At 39.7% G+C, this 21,340-nt stretch overlaps 1 protein-coding gene across 2 annotated transcripts in view; it reads right to left on the reverse strand.

Annotated features, from left to right (window-relative positions):
- PIK3C3 (phosphatidylinositol 3-kinase catalytic subunit type 3) overlaps window positions 1-21,340 on the reverse strand; it is a 132,863-nt gene that overhangs the window by 97,718 nt on the left and 13,805 nt on the right. For both annotated transcript variants that reach the window (XM_019531826.1, XM_019531827.1), the window contains exons 5-10: window positions 15,765-15,851; window positions 14,071-14,166; window positions 8,457-8,528; window positions 7,095-7,199; window positions 4,286-4,378; window positions 952-1,137 (exon numbers count right to left, since the gene is read on the reverse strand). In XM_019531826.1, the coding sequence (XP_019387371.1) occupies window positions 952-1,137; window positions 4,286-4,378; window positions 7,095-7,199; window positions 8,457-8,528; window positions 14,071-14,166; window positions 15,765-15,851 (639 nt within the window). The remainder of the gene's footprint in view (window positions 1-951; window positions 1,138-4,285; window positions 4,379-7,094; window positions 7,200-8,456; window positions 8,529-14,070; window positions 14,167-15,764; window positions 15,852-21,340) is intronic.

Consider the following 21,340-nt stretch of genomic DNA (forward strand, 5'->3'; position numbering starts at 1 on the left):
TGAGATATTCAGCAATATTCAGCAAATAAGTCACAGCACAAGCTCAATGCAATCACAATGGTGGCTGAGACTGCCGCTAGCGACGCCACTCGGCAGCGTTCCAAACGGCAAGATGCCATCTATGACAGATGCCAGTTAATAGAGATTTCTGGAAGGTAAAGTGCTGGATAATGCAGCTTTTACTATACATGGAAAATTAATAAATGTGTTATAATTTTCTATGCCTAGAATCTAATTATTGGAAGGCTGTCTTAAAATTAATCCACCTCCCCATTGCTACAGCAGGGAAAGTAGCAGCAGGGAGGCAAGCAATGGCAGGCAGCAGTGCCAGGAAAGTCAAGCAGCCTAACCATCTCCAACACCTATCCCCAGCCCTGATTTACCCTTAGTTACGCAACCACTGCTAGTCCTAATCTGGCCTGGGGCACAGAGCACACTGTGGCTCTGGCTCTAGCCCCTCCCAGCCAGGTAGCAGGAGCTGCAGCAGTAGCAACTCTGGCTCAGACCCCGGCCCCGGCAGCTGTGGGGCTTGCAGCAGCTGCGGCTGCAACTGTGACCATGAGCTCAGGACTGTGCTGGAGCCAGAGCTTCAGCAGTCATACGACCTTGGATTTGAGTAAATATTGTATATACTCAGGTTTTAGCTAACACTGCAGACATTCTGTACTCACAAGCTGTGAACAGGTTGCAAAAAAACCTTCATTTTGCTGCGGTTTAAGCAGGTCCCTAATTATAAGAAAACATTGTTTTTGGCATGAATCTGCTTGCTTCAAAATTAGGTTTTGTAAGTCTCAGGCAATCCTAATACTGTCTTCCTTTGACAAGGAGTCTGGTTCAGAAGGACATTTTGATTTGGAGCTAAAAAGATTTCAGATGTTATTCTATTAAGGTTTCATTTTTCTTATGATCACAGTAAAGGACATCCACATAACAATCCTATTACTTCAATACCTCATCATCTGCCTGTTGCAACCTGGCTACAGCGTATCGCCGCACTGTCGGATTGGTGAACTGAGACGACAAAAGCTCCAGAGAGTCCTCCACATCCATTGGCTTCCACTTGCCCAACAGTTCCAACGCTTGCTTTGCCTCTTGAGGTAGGTCCCAGTTGACACATTTCAAAAATTTAGTTAAAGCCTAAAAAAATAAGATTAAAAAAGTGACTAGTTTTGAGCACCTCTTAAAAAAAAAAAAAAAAAAGGTTAACTGGATTATTTAAAAAGTTACACTAACTCCAGATGTTGAATCAAATTTGATTTCAAATATATTTACATAACCCTAAATAAAGTGCATTATTGTAAGTTGACCCATTACATTTAACTGCATTAACAGGACTTTTCCCTTTAACACGTGGAGTTGGTCAACAACAAACTCTAACAGGTCAAGTGGTTTACAGTTACATTGCTGGGTCCTAGGCATAACGAGAGAAAGTAAGCTGTTAAGTGTAATTTATTTCAGAAGATCTGATTTGCAAGGTATTTGCCTATGCCATATTTACCAGCATAACAGCTGTATATGGTATGCTGCCAACATGGCTGAATATTTCCACAAATAAAAAATAAATAAAAATTAGCCATACAATGGTCACATTCATATTTTTACTAAAGGAACATATTCAAAAGAGATTTTTTTTAAGATACTTTGTATTGAAAAATAGAGCACGCCCTCCCAGGAAACCTATGCCACGTCGTTCATTAGCTCCATTCCACATTCAGTCTCATCTACACAGTTGCATTTGCTAGGGAAGCATGAATGGATGGTGGAACACATTTAGCATTAATTCTGCCTTAGTCACTTTCTCAGGTGCACATAATGGCTGCAGTCTAATTTGTAGTGGCAAACTTTTGGGGAAAAAACAAGGTTATTACAAAAGTGAATACGGAATCCAATGTCAACCACACACTATTAGGGACTACACAAATGAAGGGTCAGAATTAGGTCCTGTACATGTACCTAAACCAGTGTACCTACAACACATTTTAAACAAGTCACAGTCTGAGTCCCCATTGCCTTTGCAGCTGTAAGACACAGGTGTTAATATGAATGTACTTTTTTATAGGTGTTTTGAAGCTTAATTAGGTGTTATACTACTAGGAAATGTTATCCTCTCTAGCAGTAATCACAAGCTCAAACTATTCTCTTCCCAATGAGTATATTCAATTCCCAGTAATTATCATAAAGTTTATAGATACACTTCAGGAAAGAACTCCTTATAATTACATCACCCCTAGAAAAAGGCTGTGTTAGAACCATAATATTCTAACTCACAGAACTCTGAAAACTTGAAGAAACAGACTTGGTTTCTAAATATTTTACTTAAACATTTACGGAAATAGTTCCTTGGTCCTGCTGTTTTAGCTCCAGTATTTTACTTTCCTCAAAAGTTATCATGAACACTTTTCAGTATGCTTGGGTTTGAGATTCATACAGCGCACTTCATCACCGACCTCTCCGGAAACCTGAAACAAACTGATTAAAGCAATTTCACAGTCTACACTTGTTTGGAACATTTCATTTCCTTCACATGTAAGAGAAACTAAACTAAATTTCAAAACGACTCAAATACTTGCTTAAACCTCTAAATCTTTTTACAAGTTTCTCACCCCACTCCCATAAAGTTCTATACTTGCTTGAAATCCAGCTCCACTGCTAATTGGAAATCTCTGTTTTACATATTAATGTGTATTTAAACACAGATTGGGCAGGTCTACATGTTCATTAATGCAATTTAGATACCATACATTTAGTTTAGTACTTCCTTAATAAAGTACTAACTAAATGAGCAGTACCTAAAGTTACTGTGCAATAGCATGGTTATTTAGTGACACTTACTGTGCACTAGCCTAATAACATTGCACAGTAGGCTATTAGCAGTTTTTGCTGTGACACACTACCTTGCAGTGTTATTAGGCTAATGCACAGTAAGCGTCTTGTGCAGACGCACCCACTGTGTTGTATTACAGAGACTTCATCTTTCTGACTAAAATATAACTTACAAAAAACTTTGCTTTAAAAAACCCAACTTTCGGGTGACCCAAAATATTAACTGAGCTGTTTTATCGAATCAATGCTCATGCTATTTTAAATGCTCCTTTCTCTAAAGCATGTAAGAGAGACTTGGTTCTTCTGGACCTTGACAGGAAAGTGTACGACATATTGGCATGAAGAACGAATGCTTCACTGCAATAACGCAGGCCTCTTCTGAACTAATCTAATGCTTTCCAGGACACCTTTCATAGAAACCTGAAGAGAATGACAAAGCCAATTAACCACTTCCTTCTTTTATATACAATATCCACTACTGAAAAGAAACAATGGTGTCAATGGAAGCAAAAACCAAAAGTATAGCGAACCAAATGGGACAAGTCAAGTTTTCCTGACCCACCTTTTAAGAGTTATCCCTTCATGACTGGAGTAAATTTTTAGTACGCTATTGCCCATGTTCAAATCACTAGCATCAATGAATAATCTTTATCATCTTCTACTGAGAGGAAGGGGAAGTGAGAGAGGAACATACTTGGAAAAAGGATGTGCAGATTTAACAAGCCACTTTGGCATGTACTTAAAGTGCATGCTCAAATCTATCTCCACCCAGAAAAGTACCTATTTAATTGCTCTGCAGCTCTAAAAATTTAGGCTCTTGGCTGCTATGGATCATATAAAAAAAGCCACAAAAAAAACCAGATATACTAAGACTGTAGTATAAGCTTCAGCCTTGTTTAATTGATGAATACTTTCTACTGGAATTGATCATTTTAATCTGTAAGTCTGAATGTTTCAGTATATTCCAGTTAAATTTCCTGGGACTTCATACAAGACTAAAAGTACAGATATTAATTAGAGCGAATTCAATATTATTCAAGAGATAATCAATACAGGTTATTTTCCTTTTTAATTACTATTGTTATTCAACTCCAAAGTGCTTAAGTCCATGGCCCATTAACTAGGTTATACAAGCCTATGTCTTGTAATGTGTGTAAAATTTTACTTCACCAAAGAAAAGTGAAGTTAAGATAAAAGGCTTGGCAGAAATGCATTTTAAATAATCCACTGGGAACTGAAAGAAAGAGATGGTTATAAAAGCATTCTTTGACATGATTATAAAAAAATGAAGCTCAGTCTTTACTGCTATACCTGTACCAACAGTAAAAAGCATCTTTATTGACTCCATTGATTCACTAAGGTTGCCACCCCTTTATAAAGGCACAGCATGTAAAGAAGCAGCTGAAAATGAACTATGTTAACCTTCCTGTATTAAGAGTGCATGAGGAGTAATTCAACTTACCTTTTCCTGATTAGTAAGATAGTATCTGAACTTCCAGACTAGATCTTGTTCTTCATAAGTAAGTTGCTTTGTTGGTGGATAGCTCACTATGATCTATTAAAATAATTACACAAATACACAAAATAATTTTAAAAAGCAGATATTTTATCTATTTATCTATTTAGCTGAATTCAGTGAAATGAAGTGGCATAATGATAACACAGCCGACTATAGTAAAGTTGAAGCATTGCAGCCCTAATGGTCCAGGAAATGAGAGAAGGAAGGGATTTTTTTTAGTGGTATTCTTTGGTGATTTTGATGATGAAACTGAGTGTATGTTTAATATATCTGAAGATAACACCAAGTTGGGTGGATGTGCAGATACTCTAGAGGGTAGGGCTAAGATCCAGAATAACCAGGATAGACTGGAGAAATGGTCCACAATCACTCAGATGAGATTCAGCAAGGACAAGTACAAAGTCCTGAATTTGAAACTAGGCTGCAGTACTGCAGAGAAAGACCTAGGGGTTACAGTGGACCATAAAGTGAATATGAGCCAACAGTGTAGTCTTGCAAAAAAAAGCCAACAGTATGCTAGGTTGTATTAACAGGAAAGTCGCTTGAAAATCAACAGATGTGATTTTTCTCCTCCCTTCAATGCTGGTGAGATCTCATGTGGGGTACTGTGTCTAGTTTTGGGCCCCACTATTCAAGGACATGAACAGACTGGAAACAACACAGCGCAAAGCAACAAAAATGGTTGGAAGCAAGGCTTACAAGGAACAGCTAAAAGACATAGGGCTATTTAGTCTGGAGAAGAGAAGACTAAGAGGGGATTTAAAAACAGTCTTCAAATACCTGCAGAACAATTATAGAGAAGACAGAGAAAGACTTTTTGGTATGACTGTAGGGATCAGGACAGGGAGCAATGGCCTCAAGCTGTAGCAGGTGAAATTTAAGTTGGAAATTAGGAGAACATTCTCACTATGAGGGCGGCCAAGCATTGTAACAGACTATCTAGAGCAATTAAGGAAGGCCCATCTTTGGAAGTTTTCAAGAGTAGGTTAAACAGACACTTGGCTGGGATGGTTTAGTCAGGGATGCTCCTTCCTGGAGTAGGGAACTGCACTAAATGACCTTACGAGGTCTCTTCCAGGCCTACTTTCCTCTGATCCTCTGTCTTTCATTGGACCAACTGTATAGTTTGGAGACAAATTTTCAGGCACAAAATATTCCTCTTCAGGTCTGCAGAAGCAGCAAGGGCTTTGACAGTGAGATTTGAACTGCGTATCTTTAAACTAAATACCAGTTAAACACCTAGCTTCTCTCACTGGAGTCTGACAGACAAAGGCCATCAAACAAAGGAGAAAAGAATGGAGACCTTCCATATATTACATCAATGATTCATAGATTCTAGGGTCAGAAGGGACCTCAGTGGGCCATCTAGTCTGACCCCTATCCCTGGCAGGCAAGAAAAGGGTCACCAAACCTGGGGACATGTGACCCCAGCCAGGGGCCTGTCCAGTTTCCTTCTGAAGATGCCCCAAGGATGGGGAAAGCACCACCTCCCTTGGAAGCCCACTCCAGATCCTGGCAAACCCAGACTGTGATGAACTTTCTTCTAATGTCCAGTCTAAACCCTCTCTCCAGTAGCTTATGGCCATTGTTCCTTGTTGTTCCAGGGGGTGCCCTGGTGAACAGATCGTCGCCTACTTCACGTTGCTCTCCCCTTATGAATTTGTACACCACCACAAGGTCCCCTCTCAGCCTTCTCTTGGAGAGGCTGAAGAGGCTAACGTCCCTTAGCCTTTCCTCGTAGGGCCTTCCCTGCAGGCCTCTAATCAGATGAGTGGCTCTTCTTTGGACCCTCACCAGGTTGTCCGCATCCTACTTGAACTGTGGCATCCAGAACTGGACACAGTACTCCAGCTGTGGCTTGACCAGTGCTGCATAGAGAGGGAGAATCACCTCCCTGGACCTGTCTGTGAAGTACCTACAGATCCACGTTTAGCTAACTACATCATATTGATGACTCATGTTCATCCTGGAGTCAACAGTCACTCCAGGATCTCCTTCTGCCTCAGTGTTGCTGAGAAGGTCGCCCCCCAGCCTATAGGTATGATGGCAGTTTTTCCTCCCTAGATGCAGCACCTTGCACTTGTTCTTATTGACTTGCATCCTGTTGCTCTCTGCCCACTTCCTCAACCTGTCTAGGTCAGCCTGGATCTGGTTCCTCCTCTCCAGGGTGTTAGCTTCACCCTATATTTTTGTGTCATTGGCGAATTTGGACAGAGTGCTTCCCACCCCCTCATCCAAATCACTGATGAAGATTTTGAACAGCACCGGCCCCAGAACTGAGCCCTGATGGACTCCACTGCCCACATCTTTCCAGGTTGACACCGCCCCATCCACCACCACTCCCTGAGTGCGACCCTTGAGCCAGTCTGCTACCCAGTCTACCATAAAAACAAAGTTTAACATGAAGTTTCGTGAGTTAGCCTTAGAGATGAAAGTGCCCAAAAACCTCTCTGTCAAAACTATCGAAAATGCCACTTAATTCAAGATGCACTGATGCATGAGTAGTACATGAACTCCCATACATCTAAAACTCAAGTAATACCATTCATGCATTTCAGAAAGTCATCAGATGAATGATTTTTTGTAATTTATAGCTGAGTAGGCTGGCTCACAAATGGGCAGCTCTCATATTGACAACATGCAAATGTATCCACTAATTAACGTATTAATGATCAGTACATTGACACCACGTCACCCGCTAAAATTAAGTGGCATTTTTCACAGACAAGCTACTCAAACTAAATGAACTTACGTTAAGTTGGTCGCGAGTAGCTGCATTAGGCTTGAGATCATGATCAGAAGGTCCACTTCTTAAGCTGCGAGCCAGCTTGTGATGTTTGCTTTCCACTAAGTTCTCCTAAGGAAAGTGAATAAGTCAGCAGCAATAAATATTTAATTCCATAAAAAAAATATCAAAATGAAACTGTCTACCAGACTCAATAATGTCCTGAATAATGTATTACTTGGTTAAAATTCATAACTACAGTATGTCTGGATATACTGATTAAAAAAGCCATTTACAGAATATGCTATTTTTATTCCATATAAATGATATTATTTTAGACTCAAAATGGCACTTAAAATCATTTCTTGTCTTTGCATTAATTATCGTCAGTATCCCTATAGAAAATGCAAGTGTTCCAATCTATATTTCTATGATTTAGAGACTGGGCTTAAATGTGATAGGCACTTTGAAAACAGTACCCCAGATTTTGCCATCTACAGTTTCTGTATTGATAATATCAGTTCAACTGAAGTGGTGTCCATAGCAGGAGGAGTAACAGCACAATAATTCCAACAGCCACAGTTTTCACAACTCTCAGAACAATTCCCAGCTGTTTTAGGCTGATGTGATCACTTGGAACAACCATCAGAAGAAACCCGCTTGTGCTAGGGAGTCGGATGTTGCCAATGCCAGTAAAATGACATTCATAATGATGGACACTTTTTGCAGAAATTTAGTTGGGGGCTGCCTACACAAAATGACCAAAGGTAAGAAAGTGGAGGGGAAAAACAAGGTTTAACCTAAACTAAACAACCTGGCGCGAGATTTAAACTGCGTATCTTTAGTTCTGCAATAGTTCTCTACTTCTCTGTGCTGTTTTAACCTATGTCCTCACCCACCTCTCTACTCCACTAATGTACTCCTTCCCCATCCTCACCTTGTCTCTAACTTGTTTCTCTCCTTCCCTTATCACAGAAACGCTACTTTAAGAGTTTATTACCTTACCGAACTTTACATTTTAAACATACTGTTAAAATAAATCGCTTCAACAGTGAAACCTTAACTTGTAATCAGCAGGCTTTCTTGAAAGCTCTGTGTGTAGTGGTAGACAAGGTTCTTTGGGTAAATCCAGTATCTTTTATTAGACCAACCCAAATAGTTGGAAAAACTCTTCTTTGCAAGCTTTTGGGTACAATTCTTCTTTGTCAGGCAGAGGAAGAGTCTGCCAATGTCCTTAGACCAGCACGGCTACAACCTACACTCTTTGTGTACTGTAATTTAAACTACTGAAGACCATCAGATATAATATTCAAAAGTTTTTCATTTATAAAAGCTTCACAGCACAAGCATTGTTACAATATTGATTGTGTTGCAAGGAAAATTACTTACCATAGACATCTGTGGATCTGGAATTTTAACAATCTCGGAGCTTGTTAAAATCGGAGATGACTCATCACCATCCTGGATGACAAGATAAATCAAAAGCACACTAAATGCCTCAGATGATTAAACAAAAGTGGCATGCCAACTTATTGTTGTCTATATTCAAAGGAAAAAAGATGCAAAGCAATTAAACCATCAAAGGGCATAAGGGGTAAGAAAATATAGAAAGGAATTGTTCTAGCTTCCTTTTATAAAGCTCAGAAGATAAAAAGAAAAAGGACACAGGAGGATAAAGCCATATGCTGATGTGTCGTATCTGGAGATATTAAATTTTTTTTTTTTTAAACTCATCAGCATTTTAGTGAAGAAAAAGATAGAAACGTTCATCATTAGGATGCGTCTGTGATGGGACCGTCTATAAACACCAAGCAGACTTCTAATTTCCACTGTTTATAAGTAGAATTTTCAGGGACTGTGACCAAAATATTTAAGGACATCTTAAGTGACCCATCTTGAAAATACCTCCAAGCCAGCCAAACGTAAAAGTTCATCAATTTGGAGCATGTAACAATCTCAAAAGTGTACACTGCCCCTTCTCCATACCGAGCAGTCCACATGCAATGGTTCCCCCATCTTTGCAGACTGTACTTATCTAGGCTGCCTCCTGATCTATAAGAGAGATGAGTCCTGTGCTGTACCTCAGAGATTATGACTTTCCATGGGATGGAAAGTTAAGGAGAATTAAGTGTTTGAACCAAAAATTAGAGCAGAAGTCTGACTTGTTTTCCTTCCTATCATTCAGTTCAGTTGTTTCCTTTTTTTTCTTTCTTTTTTTAGTGTACCTGTTGCATGCGATCGACAGAAAGGCAGAATGCATTGCTTAAATGTAGAGAATATAAGAAAAGGATAATATGCATTATGGAACATTTACTTTGAAATTAGCATAGGATTTCAAATTGCGATGGTTTATCACAGTGCGCTCTGTTAGAAAGAGCATCAGATCAGATCTTTAAATCTCAAAACTGTTACAATTTCCCTCTATAATTTCTAGAGAAGCTGCCATTAAGTGGTATCAGAGGGGATGAGGGAAAACAGATGCCAGAATTTAGGGAGATATTTAATTTATGGTTTTTTCAAGAATAAGTCAGCTCAAACTACTCAACCAAGAGATTTAAATTTTTAAGAGCACACGAGGTCAAAATTTCTCTAATGAAACAATTTCCATCACAAAATGCTGATGCAATGAAACTATAATGTTGCCTGGAAAGACATCAACGCTTACCTACATCTGACACGCTTCATTTTTATGATTAAGTATTAAAAGTACAAAGGAAGCATTTTCATGAAGTTACTTAATAATTTTTGAAACAGTTCTTTTGTCTGCTTCTTGTGTCTGGGAAACTTATATTTCAGCCCAGTCCATGACAAAATTTTAAGTGTCAAGCTTCCCATGGACTCAGAATTCTGAGTTTCAACAAGCTCTAGTTAAAGGGATTATTTTTCATTGACAACGATAAAGGGGTGTAGTCATAAAGGGGACTCAAAAAGCCTTTATCTTGCAGGCTCGCTTTTCTTCTTTCCACAACTGACTCCAAGAACAGGTCTGATCCAAAACAAGTGCTGTGTTTGTTCTGCTTCATACTTTACCCCTATCTTGGAATGAAACACAGCTGGCAGTTCTGTGGATAATGAGAGAGACAAACTATCATACAGCTCCTCTTCCTACAGATATATTGATTCGGCATTGCTGACTATAGTAAAAGCTTCTCTTTGTGCCAGCAAACCAAGCATACACAGGAGGGCTCTTTCGCTGTACTTATTAGCTTTCTGTGGTTTTCAAGGTGCCATATTTACCATCACAATTCTGACAAGTCACGCTCTAAATAATACTTTCTAGCTAAGGAAAATACAGAGAGTTGTGGATGATGTTAAGCCCAGCCTAATAACTGATGTTTGATCTTCATGTCAGTTAACGATTTAAAAAAGTTATGAGTCAAAAGAGCAAGCATCTTGAGTCCTGTTTAATCCTGTCAAATTGCATGGAAAAAAGGCAACAATCAAAACTATACAATTTAAGGTTGATACCTTTATGCCACTATGCAAGAAATCTCTCAAGATACTGGTACAGGGATAGACAGAGAAGTGAAACTCAGTATTTTAATGATTTAAAACACTGAGATGTTTACATAGCACTGAGACTAAACACTGAGATTTAAAACCTAAAGACTAACCTTTTTTCCTTGTTATTTCAGCTAATGCTATTCAACACTGAGGGAAAAAACCCCACCCAAAATTGAGGTCTGCTATACTGATGGATAAAGAAAGAGAGAAGAGAGAGAGAAAAATGCAGGTCTGTCTTCCCATTTACATATATTATAGAATAAAATGTAACGAGAAAATGCAAATCAGCCAAGTTCTCTCGTTGTTTTCATGGGCCAAATTATATTATTGGGGTTAGATATATTTCAAAAACAGCCTACTTGAAATGCTCTGGACACAAGGTCATCAGTTTGCAGACTAAGGTTGCATGCACATGTTCAAATGCTCCGGGAAAATTTTCCAAGGTATGCTCTCCGAGTAGCAAAACTTACTGAAAGCCAAATGTATAGCCATTCGCATTGTGAAGCCCTGAAGAGTGGAGAGCTTGCAGTGCTAATACTGCAGGCGGGGGGCTATGCATGCATCTCTACAGGTTCCCTTATGCACTGGTGCCATGTATTTGCCCAGGAGACTAGGGCAGCCACAGCTGGCTCACCCAGACAGCCCAAGATCAGCCTGGGTTTCCCTGCAGCACAACGTGGGGATTGTGAAGTGGTGTGTGTTCTGCAGAGCAACAGAGTCCAGCAAACAACATGCCATATCCCTAGGGACAAGAGGGAGAGGGTGGGGACTGGCATGCTGACTTCTTCTAGAAGTCACAGTACATACAGACACTTGCTCTCCAAGAGAAACTCTCCAAGGAGTGATTTCACCCTACTCATTACCCAGTTATTTTTCTCCTGGACCAGACATTTTCACTCTAGGAGAAAAAGCCTGAACACATCTGTAGACTTGTGGCTTCTCCTGGGAGACCAACTCCCCCAGGAGAAACTAAATGTCTGTACAAGGCCTAACAATATTAGCAATTTTACCCACTCTTATAATACTGACACACTAAACAGCCTTCCAAAGTCCAGGATCTCCACCTAATGGACATACAGTAGTGAAGAAACTAAGAAAAACAATTGTAAAAAACAGGGAAAAATCCTCCAAGTGAATAATTCCTTTAAAAATGGATGTGGCATGGAAACCGCCTGTGTATTTGTTTGAAGCCTATATACAGAGATAAACTCTCCTAACAGAGGCCAGCTTTCCTTAAAGACAAAAGATGCTTGCATTTGGAAATTCAGTCAATCTTTACACCCGACAGGAGACATGAAAGCCATGTTCCAGCTACCTGCAGATTGCTACTTCTCACATCTTGAAAACCCTATCAGAATTATGTGAGTTTGCCACTTGACTTTACATGTAGTAATTACGTGTTGAGTCAGAGAATCCCGGATTCTATCAGTTACTGTTTAACAGGTGGGTTCTCAGTAAACATGAAAGCACAAATTTATCAACACAAGTGTGACAAGTAATCTTCACTTAGACTATCAGTCACAGACAGGTGACAACAGAGCCTAGTTTCATTAGATTCAATATACTGGATTGGTGATCTTTATACTGTAATTGGAAGCATGACAAGCTGGAGAAGACAAGCACTAACTTATGAACTGTTTTCCACTGCTGCCAGAAAATGGGTCAAGCACCTGTTGAAAAGCTGTTTCCCAAAAAACAAGTCCTTAAAATTTTAATTAACTGCAATTTGCAAATGTCCTATTACCCAATCATCTCATCACTCTGCAGAAGAGCAGCCCATTTAATTATCTGTTTCATGCACTTATGTGCTCAGGTTACATCTTTTGGGAAATCTGCCAGTACGTTGACTCTGAATCTTGCACCATTTTGTGTCTGTGGAACTCTGCTGATTTAAATGATTCTCAATTTACACTGGTGCAACTCCCAAAAAGTCCACATACAGTTTTTCCATCCCTATTTTCAGGCTTCTTTGGAAGGATGTTAATAGCCATTCTTTTGATTTCTATGGAATGTCGAACCTGAAAGCGAAAACAGATACCTACCCACATTGTCTCCCAGTTTTTCCTAACATAAGAGGTTCCAATTAAATATGCCATTAAAACATAGCAACAATGGTTAGTAAATTATTTTATCCCAGATTGTATTTCTTGGTCATGCTTCAAATGAAAAGGCTTGTTTGCAGATTTGTGCAGAGTAATTCTATTTTAGAGGATCTGGGCACTTCAAAATTTGATGTTATTGAAAACCAGAAAGAAAACAAGAGTGTACTAATTCTCCGTGACAAAACAGAGCCTCGGCTTCCAGACAGGTAAACAGACAGACTGCTCCACAGCCATAAATCCTGAAAGTCTTGGCGTTTCAGATGCTGGGGCAGGATACAAGAGAAATGTCACTGAGCTAGGAGGATGAGCTGTCAGGAGGACAAAACAAGTTGCCAACCAAAATCTGCCTGGCAAGCAAGGTGCCACTGGAATTTCAGACTGCTTCAAAAAGGAAGTCTGACCTTCGATAAACAAAATAAAATGTGTGTCCTCAGATTTAGACCAGTATCTTCTGTTTTTTAAAAATTCTTGCATCCTTCCTCCCAGTGGTAACAGGAAGTTCTGTAGCCCATACCAAACACTACAAGGTTCAGGTCCCAGTTCAAGGAAACTTATCCAGGTAGTAAAAACCCATTTTTGTCAACTTCCACACTTGTACTCAAGTGATATCGCCCAAATGCAAAGCAGAAAAAAACCCAGAGTGTAGTAATTCTCCATGAAAGAGAGAGAAAGCATCTCTAAGGTTAGGAAACAGCTAGATGCCTAAGCCCTTTATCAGATGTAATATCTGGCTTCTCTATACACTGATCTTTCTATATGGAAAATTAGAATAAGAATGCTTGCTTACTTCACAGGCTACTTTTGAGTGTCTGTAATTTAGCCTGAAATCCTTACGTGCAAAATGCCACATTCATGTAAGATACTGTTATATAACAAAGCAAAAGGTTTTCTCCTCTTACTATAACACCTTTCTGCTGGAGTGATCATAATGTTTTCGGACCATTACACGCAACATGGAGGCACGCAAAGTAAGTCTCCGTTATTTGCTTGGACAAGAGAATGGGTCCATTTCCCCAGCTCTTGTGCAACATTTTAAGTAGTCAATCTTTTCTGAAGTCGGATGATCCAGATGGATCTCTCTCCCTCCTAACCCAAGAACTAACTTTACCTAGAGTCTCCCTGAAAGTACTACTTGATTATTTGGGAAACAATACATCAAAAAGTTTTTAATCACTCACTCTTACTAAATTCTGTAATTCTGAACCACACTGGATGAATGATTGACGTCTGTAATCTTGTTGTTGCTATACTATTTGATTTGTATGTACATAAACAGCTGCCAGTGACAGCTGTCTGCTGTTATCTTGCCACAGAATATTTCATCTCAGCAGGAAAACCTGTCAATTTTTGGTGCATGGCTCACTTTTTAAAGATCATAAAAACTGCAAGACACATACCTTTTCATAGTAAACTATTCCATATTCTTTATCATCGCACTTAACACAACGAAACTCAATCATCAAGTACATAAAATTAGAACTTCGTTTCTCCCTCTAAAAAGAAAGAAAGAAAAAGATGATAGATGTGGATGGTTTGTTAAAGAACTATCTTAAGCATTTCCTTAGAAGTAATAAATATTTCCTTTGTGCTGCAACTGATGATTATCAGCAATTACTGTTGTGACAATTACTCAGTTTACAATTTCAGATAACTACTTAAAAGATACCAGCTTTCTCTGATATTCTGAATTGAAATCCATGCTTCATGACAAACATTCACATGAAGTCAGATGGGGATTGTTTAGATGATCCAGTGAAAGAGCCAAGTTAAAGGAGTTGCACTAGAAGCTCATGTCTAAATGATTTCCAGAGGAAGTTTTGCTTCATCTACACGTCTTCTAGTCACAAATTGTACTAAGACAACTCACATTCTTGGGCCTGAACCCGAAGTTCACAAAAATGGCAAGGCACACAGCTCCTCCAGCCCCCTCCTTCATTGTACCATGTACCCATATGGGCACTCCCTCACCGCTATACCATGTATACCTTTCATCACTGCAATGTGCAGTCCCCTGCACACCTGTAGCTTCAGATTCATCCTCAGCTCTCTGTGCTGTGTGCCATACTGCCAGGTCCCCTGGGCCAAGGGCAAGAAGCAGCAGCAGGAGGCAAGAGGCAGGGAGGGAGTGGGAACTCAGCAACACTGGCTGCAGCCAGTGATGGAGGGGAAGCAGCAGCGGGGCAGGAGTGGGATACCAGCTGGATACCTTTGGTCTACTGGTTAGGGCACTTACTCAGGGAGTGGAGACCTAGACTTTTGGTCTCTATTACTCTGAACAGGTTCAAACTGTTATCTTATACTCCCCACAGTATGCCCTAATCACCAAGCCATTTGCTAGGCATTCCCAAAAAGAATATGTTTAGTTCAGTGATACAAGCACTGCTCAGGAACAAAAGATCCTTACCCCTAGTGTTTTTTTTCTACATTTCCATGTGTTAGTTACAGAATAAAATGGACAGAGTAGTAGGATAACTTCTATCCTATTTGTCTCCTGAACTGGGGACAGTTACTCCATAAGTTAAAAACAAAGGCATTGGACTTGAGTATGTAAACGCACTATTTTTTTGCTCAAGCCAGCAAAATTTAGAACAAAATGATTTAAGTCCATTAGAGCACAGTAAATGTAATAGAATCTGCATGGGTTGAAGTATACTGAGAGAAGTTATTGAGACAACTTTCATTTTTTTCTTCTTCTTAAGATGATCAGACCACTTTAAGACTTTAAAGCCATGTCAGTCATACCCAAACAATATTTGCTCTAGAATTGTAAGATAAGACTTTAAACCTTTCCCCTGTCTACTTACTTAATCTAGAAATAGTTTGGCTTTTTTATTTTCATCTTTAAATTAATGAAAACATTAATACTGACAGCTAATATTTAGAGCTGACTATTTTCATCCATCTTTGCATCATTAATCCAAGAGTAAGTTAACTTTTGAGTAAGTTAACAGAATGAATACTTTGTTCAATGTGCACGAAAGAAAAGAAACATAGAGCAAGTTATTTGAATTACAGTTTCCCAAGCTAGCCAAGGCTTCCATACTAGCAAAATCCAAAAAACCCATTAGAAAGCTGATATATGATGACGTACCTCATTGATCATTTCTATTTCTCTAAAGGTCAGTCTGTCCAGCCAATCTACTTTCACCATGTGACCTTGTCGATGAGATTTGGTGAGCTGCCATGGGAATATATAGTGATACTATTTAAATTGCTGCAACTTAAAAGGAATATCTCTAAGTTATAATTTTCAAAAGACATTAGCGTGTGAAGCTAGGAAAAGAAAGTGAGGAAATTTAAAACAATTGTACATTATGTGCATAGCAGCCTTTGTAAACAATTAACCCGCATTGTAAAATTAATTACTCCCGGGATTCAAAACATCCATCATGACAAATGGCAGCACACACACGCCACTCAGCTTAATTGAATTCATTGTATGACATACACAAAGGGGGCATTTTTTTTAAGAGCAGTACTCTAGCATAACATTATTAATGACTTAGTGGCTGCTTCTGTGCAAAACATTTGATTCTAAAATCTTTTAAAAAATCATTAACACAAAAGAGTTTAAGATTTTCTATAAACTTCATAAATATAATCTTTCTTCAAAAGTGATTTAGAGAGCTGATAAGATTATGGTTGCCTATGCCAGCAATGCTGCAAAGGCAGCTCTCAGAATGTCTGCTGCAGAGCATTTGCTGGTAAAACCATACTTATTTCTTTTCTGCCTCCTTACTTCATTAAAATGCATTAAATAGTTTCCTAATAATTCTGTTTCACCTAAGCATTTCTATAGATATCACAGAGATGTTATGCAATTGATTCATGGACTGCTAATAGGCAAAAAGTTAATTAAAATGCAGCCTACACTTTGAACAGCTCAAGAACAATACAAAAAAAGCAGGCTAGCAGTCCCTTGAACCTGAAAATCAATAATAGTGTAAAAATGCCATCAACTTTTTGCAAAAACAATACGTCATCATGCATAGAATATGGAGCAAAACAAACAACAAAAGTTAAAATGCTGACTTTACCTTCTGCACAATAAGAGCCTTTGATCTTTTTTTAATACCGAATCATCACAATATATTGCATTATACAATAAAAACTGAAGACTTGTCATTTAAAAGTTTAAATCTTCTGTTCAGAAAATTATTGTGGCTCAACAACTGTTCGTAAGCAATACATCAGTAATTCAAATAGGGTTAACAAAACATAAACCCCTGTTAGGAGTATGAAATATCAAAAGTTTCTGATGCTTTTTTTCAAAAAAAGTGGAAGTACCCAAGTCTAGTATAAGATCAAACATATGCTAAACACAGTATTGGTATACTGATGCTCAAATTTTTTGCTACCAAAGAACATGAGGTCTGACAAGTATTGTTTTACCCCTCTCTATCTAAAGGTGTGTGTTAGCATAACGGTGTGCATCTACACACGAATTTTACTGCAGAGTTGACTAATTAGCTGAGCAGTAAAGCGTCACAGTCTATATGTGTTAGGGCTCAGGAAATTAATTAACTCAACCATTGGGTAGTAGGTCAGGACATAGTACCGCCCCATCGTGGAATAATTACGTATGCTCAAAGGCACACGTAGACTGTGACAGGGGATGGCTGGGGCACAAGGGTGTTGTCTGCCAGCCCACTCTTGTGCCCCAGCCTCTCCGCCACCAAGCCCAAGGCTGACCCACCCTGGGTCCTCTGTCAGCCCGAGGCTGCTCCTCCCTGGTTCAAATTGATTTGGTCCCATGCACAGGTGTAAACGCTGTGCACAGGAGCAGCTAACTCTTGCACAAACTGTGCCAAACTTTATTGTGGCAGCTGAACTCCTTGTATAGATGCACCCACAGTATTTATGCCTGCACTACAGCTTCCATTAATTGATACCAAATTTTGTACAAGATAGTAAAATTATGCAACAATAATTTCAAGAGGTATTTTTCAAGGTGAGGGAGTGAAGCCAAAAAAACCCAGAAATTTTTAGAGGTGCACCCACAGAGAATTTTTGGACCGATGGCTGATTTTTAATGAGCCATATCAGCTAATACCAATCCAATTCCAATATGCAGCTGGGCAGCATGGCGAGCGGCGTTTGGCTGGTAAGTCTGTTGCAAGGAAAGAGGTGAGGCAGATCAAGGCCGCTGCAGTGAGAGAGGGAGCGGGGCAGGGGCTGGGGCAGGTGCTGCACAGCCAGGGCAGGGGACAGGATGGAGCCACAAGCAGCTTGTCCAGGGTGCACGAGAAGGGGTTAGCAGCTCCTGATGCTGCACACACCCCGGGAGGGCATGTGTCCCCAGAACCATGCGTGGCGAGGGTCAGCTGCCACTGCAGGATGGGGCCAGGGCAGCACCAGTTTCTTCCTGGTATGGGGGCTGAGCTGGGCTGAACTTGGGGCAGGCAGCAGCACTGGGAGAAGATTATGTGTATGTGTGTGGGGGGGAGGGGTGTGAAGCCACCCCAAAATTCACTGTAGTGTGCCCCCCCGTCACAGGTCTGGGGACACATCCCCCACGCTCTCCTGGGGTGCACATAGCAGTGGGAGCCGCCTGTTCCCCACCCCTCCCCCAGACGAGCTGCTCGCAGCTCCATCACCTGCTTAGCCTTACCTCGACAGCGCCTGGCCCAGCACCTATCCCTGCCCTAGCCCCACTCCCTCCCTCACTGCAGGAGACCTTGATCTGCTGGCCCCCTCCCACCTCTTTCTTCACAACAGACTTACCAGGTGGACCCAGTTGCTCTCCACACTGTCGGGTTGTGCTCCTGGCCACCACCATGCTGTGCTGCAAATGTGCACATGCAAGGGGCATTTATCCGTGGCATTATCGGCCACATCGGCCAAAAAAACCTGAGCGCTGATACAGCCAATTTTCCTTATATCGATGCCAACCCGATGTATTGGTGCACCTCTAGAAATGTTTCTTTTACTGAACTGTGTAGGATTATAGTAACACATCGAGTCTAAGCCAGGAACTGACATGCAGGACAACACTATAATGCCAATCATAAGTATTTAAGTCATAAATCAGATTGCTCCAGAAAATATGTATTTAATACAAACAATGAACTTTAAAAATAGTAAGCTACGCTAGTTTTATCTTCCATTATTTCCTCACCTTGAAGAGAAAAATTATGTATTCCTAATTTATGCATTAGGGTTTCAGGTTTAAAATTAAAAGGAATGCACACAAAAATGCAAGCTTATTTGCTGGCTGAATTGGGACTGCTTACCCTACATTGCATGAGGTACAGGGAGCTGCCAATCTACACGTCTCTGTACCTATATGGAATAGGCAGCTGCCCCACTCTCATCCTCCTGTCTCTCAAATTTTTATCACCTATTTCCCTCCAACTATTGATCTCGCTATTCACCTATCACCATAACATCTTTGTGGTCTCCCTATTCTCCTACCATTTCTGACATAACATAGCATACTTCCGTGTTGCCGTTTTCCATGCATCTCTGACTTCTTAGTATCTTGGCATTCCTCTGTTCAACATTTAATCACCATACAAGCATAATCTGCTAGAAAGTCGCAACATCCAAAAATCAACTAAACCAAAGCCTGGCACTGTCCAACCACATACAGCACTACCTGAGTGAGGTATGCTAACCACTATTAAATAAGAAAGGAAGGAGTTCAATGATTTTCTTGAGGTTATTTGATGGCCATTCTCGATGCTTGTGTCAAAGGGTGAAATGGTGATGGTAACAATCAAATCTTGTTTTGGTAACGGAAGTGGAAGAGTGCCCAAGGAGAACCATCATGACCAAGAAGTATATGCATGACAACCACCCTTTGGGTTCCTACTAACCATGTTTTGAACATATTGAGCTGATGAGCTTTTACCTGTTGATTGAAGAGTCTCAGATTATTTGCCAGAAAATATTTCTTTATATGTGGTCCACTGAACAATGTATTTTTCTCTTATTAAATAAGAAATAGCTAGTACTTGGGTACACATCTCCATTTAAAGAAAATCTACACATTTTTGGGGAAGAAACTTGTCCCAAGTACATGATATTGAACTGGAGTATTCAAGTTACCCTGGCTGATACTAAATAATCACTAAAACTCAAGCTTAAAGGTAGTAATGCCTCTACACCTGATACATGATCTAGTCCCTAGTATCAAAAAAGGGAATCAGCTCAACTTACCCATTCTTTAAATGTTTTTTTTCTTACAAAGCAAAGAGCAGAACAAACAGAAAATAGGGAATGTCCAATGAAGGCAAGACTTCCTATTGGTCCCTCAGAACAGGCAGTCACAAAAAACACCGTTTGTTACCTTGTTTGTTTGTACTTATCTTGATTCTTTACCCTGCACAAATTTTACAGCATTTTTTCAGATTATTCAGGCCCCCCCACTCAAGGACCCAAGTTTGCAGAAGACACACTGGGAAGAATCATATGAATAGGCAAGAAACTAAAGCACTTTATCTCTTAGACCTTTAAATAAGTGATAAAGCAGTGTGGTGAACATGCAGTCCAGGCTGGAGGTAACTGCATCAGCAACACAACAGAATATCTTTTGGCAATCCCCTCAAAAGCTAAAGAAATGTCTACATTAATTAAGAAGCCCATACTTAATTATCTTCCAGGAGCATTCAAACTAGAAAGTATGGCAGCAGGTACAAATGTATATGGCCACACTGCAAATGCATGCTTTCAAATACTTCTGAACAGTCATGTCAGTTATTAAAAAAGAAGGAAAATGTGACCATCAGAAAAGGTGGAGTCAAAAAGACAGCCACAAAAATAGCAGTGGATTAAAGGAGGGATTAAATTTAACGAGAGGATAATTTAATTTCAAAACTTCACAATTCAAAGCATAGTGAAAAGCATTAGTTAATAAGGTTTAGTTCATGCTCCTGATGCAAAACAATCTCTCAAAACTGGGTGCTGACAAGCCTTGTCCCCTTACTACTTACTTCCTCCAAATCCTCCTTGTCAGGCTCCTATTATTAAAGAGACTTGTTAGTTAAACAGGTTAAAGGGGAAATTTCAAGTAAAAACCAGAATCATATTTTTTTTCTTTTGGCATTTTTTTTCTAGAACCCTATTCAGAATATGAAAAGTTAAGTTACTCTAAATAGAAAATCCCAAGGGAGAGCTACAAAAAATTCTGATGAACCAGAAGTCTTTACATTAGAATCAAATAGCACCTTAGGACACAGAAATCACTGTATTGTGTCACTTTATAAAACAAATTTGGATAAAAACTCAGGAAAACAGAGCAGTTCCGACCCAAGAACCAGCTTGGTTTTTGACGCAATTCTGCATGAAAAACAGTTACAGAAAATGACTGAAATGGATGTCTTCCCTATAACAGCAACCATCCCTCTTGTTATTACAAAAATCTAAATAAGATATGAAGGTGAGTAAAATGTCTTTCAAGTGCTTGTACACAACCCTGTCTTGTCTTACAATCCCCAAGCAGAAGTGCAAGAAAACCTGATGAGAAACACTATGAATGAATGAAAAAGCTGGGCCCAAGTCTGAGCCATACCTAGTATTGTACACTGAACATGCTGCAAGTCATGGGTGATCGTGATCTCTCTAATAAAGAAGATACCTCACAAAAATCAGGTCCATGACAAGTCATTCTCCTTCATTTGCAACCTGAACATTTAGTTACAGAAACTGAAGGAAAAAAAAAAAAAA

Source organism: Crocodylus porosus, unplaced genomic scaffold, assembly GCF_001723895.1.
Source record: "Crocodylus porosus isolate Cpor-Errol unplaced genomic scaffold, CroPor_comp1, whole genome shotgun sequence".
Taxonomy (NCBI): domain Eukaryota; kingdom Metazoa; phylum Chordata; order Crocodylia; family Crocodylidae; genus Crocodylus; species Crocodylus porosus.